The sequence below is a fragment of the Podarcis melisellensis genome (genome assembly GCF_964234715.1).
Source record: "Podarcis melisellensis genome assembly, chromosome: 1".
NCBI lineage: Eukaryota > Metazoa > Chordata > Lepidosauria > Squamata > Lacertidae > Podarcis > Podarcis melisellensis.
Window position 1 is genome coordinate 82,197,659 of NC_138528.1, and position 5,074 is coordinate 82,202,732.

Below are 5,074 nucleotides of genomic sequence, written 5' to 3' on the forward strand. Positions count from 1 at the left end.
CCAATTAAAATGTAATTATTAATCAAAACAACAATGGATATCTAGGGTATTCAGTAGCATCAGGGATGATGTCCCAGGTGCTAGCAACTAGCATTTAAGGTCTTTTCCCCTACTCAGTTTCTGAAAGCAGAGAAACCTCCCAGTCTGCATCTCAGGTAAGTTCATTAAATCAGAAAGAGATATTTAGTGTATGGTTCTACTATAGCATCACCAGACCTCTGGTAAAGACACTAAAGGCCTGAATCTTCCCTCCATTGACACTGTTCTTCAAAAGAAAAAAACTCTCTTGTGGACACACTTGAAGAGCCCCACACTCCCATGGACGAAGACAATAGCAAAGGTAGGTGGAACAAACTCAAGAAGACAACTGTTGGGATTGAAAATTGGCCACAACTTTGCACATTACAGATATAGATAGGGTTGTCATATGGATGGGACTCTGGTGTGGGCAGCTTGGGCTTGGCAGTGGCTGAGGGATTCTTCGGCAATTTCCCTTAAAAAAGCTCAAGAGGTTTTTGTGTACAGATTTTTACCTCTTCAAATATGGCAAACCTAAGGTAGGCTTTGCTCAGGCTTTGCGGGTGTATATACATTATCAGCCTCCCAAAGGAAGGCTGAAACAGGGATGTGCCAGGGATGTGGACCACAGCTGGTGCTGTGTTAAACTAGTGCAGTGAGCTTCTGATGGCCATTATCTTGAATCCAGGACTGCTGTTCTTTCTAAACAAAAAGGAAGTTGGAGGGAACTGTCAAAAACACCAATCTACTTTCTTCCCTTCTCAAGGAAAAGAACAGAATCATCCTGAACCCAGCACTGATTGAGGGAAATGATGGATCAAGGAAATAATTCTATCATAACAGAATTCATTCTTCTGGGATTCACAGACGATCCAAAAATGCAGCTCCCTCTTTTTATGCTCTTCCTACTGATTTATGTCATCACTGTAATCTGGAATGTGGGAATGATTGTCTTAATTTGCGTTGAACCGCAGCTTCACAACCCCATGTACTTTTTCCTGGGCAACCTCTCTTTTGCTGACCTCTGCTACTCCTCAGCCATTGCTCCCAAAATGCTGGCTGACCTCTTAGTTGAGACCAAAAGGATTTCCTTCAATGCCTGTGCTATACAGCTATATATACTTTCCTTTTTTGTAGATGTTGATTGCCTTTTGCTGGCTTTGATGGCCTATGACAGGTACATGGCCATCTGCAATCCCCTTCACTATTCAGTCCTTATGTCCAAAAGAGTCTGCGGACGGTTGATGGCTATGGCTTACTTCATAGGCATGGCGGATGCAATGATACACACTTGCTGTACATTCCAACTACCATTCTGCAAGTCTAATATCATCAATCACTTCTTCTGTGATGAGCCTGCTCTTCTATTGCTCTCTTGCTCTGACACATACAAAAATGAGCTCATGTTATTTGTCTTGTTTGGTTGTATTTTAGCCAGCAGCCTTGGCATGGTTCTTGTTTCCTACGTCTACATCTTGGGCACAATTGTAAGAATGCGCTCTGCTGAAGGCAGACGCAAAGCCTTTTCTACCTGCGCCTCCCACCTTATGGCTGTTGGGATATTCCATGGAACAATACTCTTCATGTATTTTCGGCCCAGCTCCACTCTTTCCTTGGACCAAGACAAATGGGCTTCGGTGTTCTATACAGTAGTGATCCCCATGCTCAATCCTCTGATCTACAGTTTGAGGAACAAGGATGTGAAGGATGCCCTGACAAAAGCACTTGCCAACTTAAGGCTTTTGGAAGAGAGTCTTAAGGCTTGCAAAGCTGTGTTCTGATGACTCCTAGTACTGATAAGTATCTTATCAGGGCTTTATCAGAGAGTATATCAGCACTGGAAGAGATACTTCCTCATATCTGACCGCGGATATTTTAGTATTTCAAGCAAAATGTATGGCCACCCAATGCCACCGGCCCCTCCCCACAGATTTGAACCTGCCCACCACCACTGCCACTGCCCTCTCATATTGTGCTGCCACCGCTGCCCCCTTGCCAGCACTGCCATAGTGCACCTCAGGCACAACAAGGAGGGTGTAGCAGCAGGGGCACAACCACAGAGGCCCAGGCACAGACAAGGAGGTAAACAGTGTGCTCCTCGGGCCCAGATCCGCTGCCTGAGACAACAGCTTCACCTCACCTCATGAGGAGGCCAGACCTGTGCTTCCTGAAAAGACAACTTTCCTGCTACTTAAAAAAATGAGTAATCTTCCCTTTAAGCAACCCTTCTTTTGCTCTACGGTTTAAGAATAATGCTTCATCTGTGTGGAGAACTGCAGTGGTGGGCCCATTTTCTTTGAAATGAATGTGCTGACCACTGCCAAACCTTCTGTGCTATATGTGGCTGGAAGAGGGCAGTGGCCAAGTCCCTGAGCACACTCAGTTCACCCAGAACAACTTTGAGGCCCAGCAAGCTTGGCCACCACTCACAGTAAACGGTATGTTTGCTAAAGCACACCCCAGAATTTTCTACAGCAAGCAGTGGTTCCTTGGCAGATAATGTGGAGACGTCTCCCAGAAGGCAGAAAGGGAAAACCACTGGCTGTACAAACCATAAAATTTTTTAAAAGATGCCCATATGCAACAGTTCATACATCAGCAAAATATGCGTGCCACTTCTGTCTTTTTTGAACTATCTTGGTAGCATGTTGTAATCCAGCTATTTCCCCAGATCCTGTCTGTCCCCAGGGTTGAGCAGATTTGAATCACTTCATTTCAGTGGGATAGACAGGCAAATGCTAAACTGTACCCTGTTGAAATGATTCAGCGAGACTTAAAAGGTTCTTAACTTTGGCTGGATTGCACTCTATTTTTTAAAAAAACATGCTTTTGCAGTTTGGTATATATGATTGATTGATTGATTTTTGCACAATATTTACATGTCATTTGATTGTAATAGAAGTTCCAAGCATTTTACAAATATAGATCACTGCTGCTCCTTTGCTCTTTAATGGTGCCCCTAATCAGCCATCTCAAACTTGGGGTGGGGGTTTAGATTTCATACTTCAGGAGCCGAATGACTTCGGCTGACCATGTGACTCATTATATTCCAAGGGTTGAAAGAAGAAAGTAATATCATAATTGTCAGGGGTTCAGGAGCAGAGACACAGGAGAGGGAGCAAATGGAGAGCGAGGAAGAGGAATCCGAGGGGGGAGTAGGCAGTGACAGTGGTCAGAGAGATTCCACGAGTCTCACCAGCGAATCGGAAGACTCACAGAAGGGAGCACCCATGGCCAGGGCGAGGAGGGTGCCAAAGGGGAAGCCCCAGAAGGAAGGGGCCAGCGGGGACTCCTTGAGCAGCAGCTGGAAATCAGGACCAGCTTCCCCACCAGAGCACAGTAGGGGGGAGGAGTCCCAGGAATCGGGAACAGTGTTCTCGCCAACAGCGAGAGGAGATGAGTCAGGGTTGACCCCGCCCACATCGGAGAGCGGGGGAACGGTCAGGAGGAAGGTTACCGGCTGGGCGCGCGCGCCAAGTTCAAATGTACAGGCAAGCGGCACAGCAGGTAGCCCGGATGGGGAGCCAGGTCCTAAAGCCCGCCGGAAGGAAGGGCAAGACTCAGGAGGGTCAGCGTCAGAAGAGTCCAGGAAGGAGGAAACCCCAGGGGGCAGAAGGACCCAGCGGAGGAAGGAACAGCGCAGGAGGTGGAGCCGGGCTAGGATCTTAAACTGGTGCAGAAGGGGTAGTGAGTCAGAGGGGACTTCGCCGGTCTGAAGTCAAGACGTAGGACTGCACGCTCTGGGGTTTGAAATGGAAACTAAACTTCAATAAAGACTTTTGTACATTAAATCAACTGGGCGTTGGTCCTCTGTGAGCTGGGACCTGGAGGCAGTCCTGACAGTAAGTCCCCTCTGACATCTTTTTGAAACCTCGCGACGTGAGGGAACGCAGCGAGGGGCGAAGATTGGTGCTTCGCAAGCTCACAAAAACGGGGCAAAATGACTACCGAAGAACACATAGCAAGCCTGCGGGAAGCAGTGACGCAACTTAACGTGGACATTTTGGCATCCAGGAAAAAGGAGGCGGAAGCAGCGGCTACCTGCCAGGATCTGCGAGCCAGGTTAGAAGCGTTGACTACACAGGGGCTGCCGGGACCCAGACCAGAGGGGATTGGGCTGGGGAAGAGAGGAGGGAGCCTTGTGTCTCATTTCGATGGGAATCTGCAGCAGTATCCTAACTTCAGAGCAGACGTAATTTATGCGCTAAAGTTGCTGGAGAAGGACTTTAGAGATCAAGAGGAGAAAGTGGGCTTCATAGTCAGTCATCTCTATGGAGAAGCTAAAGCATGGTTGCGCAATCTCTGGAGAGATAAGGATCCAGCCCTCCGGAATGCGGATGCCTTCATTAAAGCGATGGATGCGTGTTTTTTGTCAGAGATTGATGTAGATATCGCCAGGAGAGAGATTCATGGGCTGAGACAAGGCAAAGCCACTGTGAGGCAATATCACTCCCGTTTTTTTGCATTGGTCAACGCATTAGGGTGGGAGAAAGAGTCAGCTGCCGTCAGGGACCTGTTTTGGGAGGGGCTGAACGGAGCTGTGAAAGACGAAATTGCAAGGGGGGAGAGGCCCCAAACCACCCAAGATGTAGTGCGGAGGGCGCTAACGATTGGGGTACGCCTGGAAGGACGCCCTTGGAGCAAGGAGGAAGGGCATTGGGGACGCACGCCAGCAAGAGCACCGCCTTCCTCTCCCAGGGAAACGGTGCACGCTCAATCCACGCCTCCGCTGGGAGGGGGAGAAGAGCCGATGGAGATAGGTGGTGCTAAGGCTCGGTCAGCAGCCGGAGCCCTAGCACCGGGAGCAGTCAAAACGAAGCCTCCTAGAGGGAACAGGAAATGTTACATCTGCGACAGTGCTCAGCACATGGCGAAAGAGTGTCCCCAGAGGATTCACAAGCACACTGCAGCTTCAGCAGCAGTAACAGAATCAGTTCAGCAGAATGCAACACAGCAGGGAAACGAAATGGTCTGGCTGGAATCGGAGGCACTGGGGCCCAGCCAGACAAGTCAATGAAGCAGTCCCCAGGGATCTTACAGCCCACAGACCCCCTCC

The 5,074-nt window shown here is 48.8% G+C and overlaps 1 protein-coding gene across 1 annotated transcript; it reads left to right on the forward strand.

Moving 5' to 3' along the window:
* Positions 1-827: 827 nt before the first annotated feature.
* Positions 828-1,799, forward strand: LOC309356759 (olfactory receptor 5AR1-like; the record flags this gene model as incomplete). Its single annotated transcript, XM_081888460.1, has 1 exon — positions 828-1,799. The coding sequence occupies one exon, from the start codon at positions 828-830 to the stop codon at positions 1,797-1,799; it is 972 nt and encodes a 323-aa protein (XP_081744586.1).
* Positions 1,800-5,074: the final 3,275 nt, after the last annotated feature.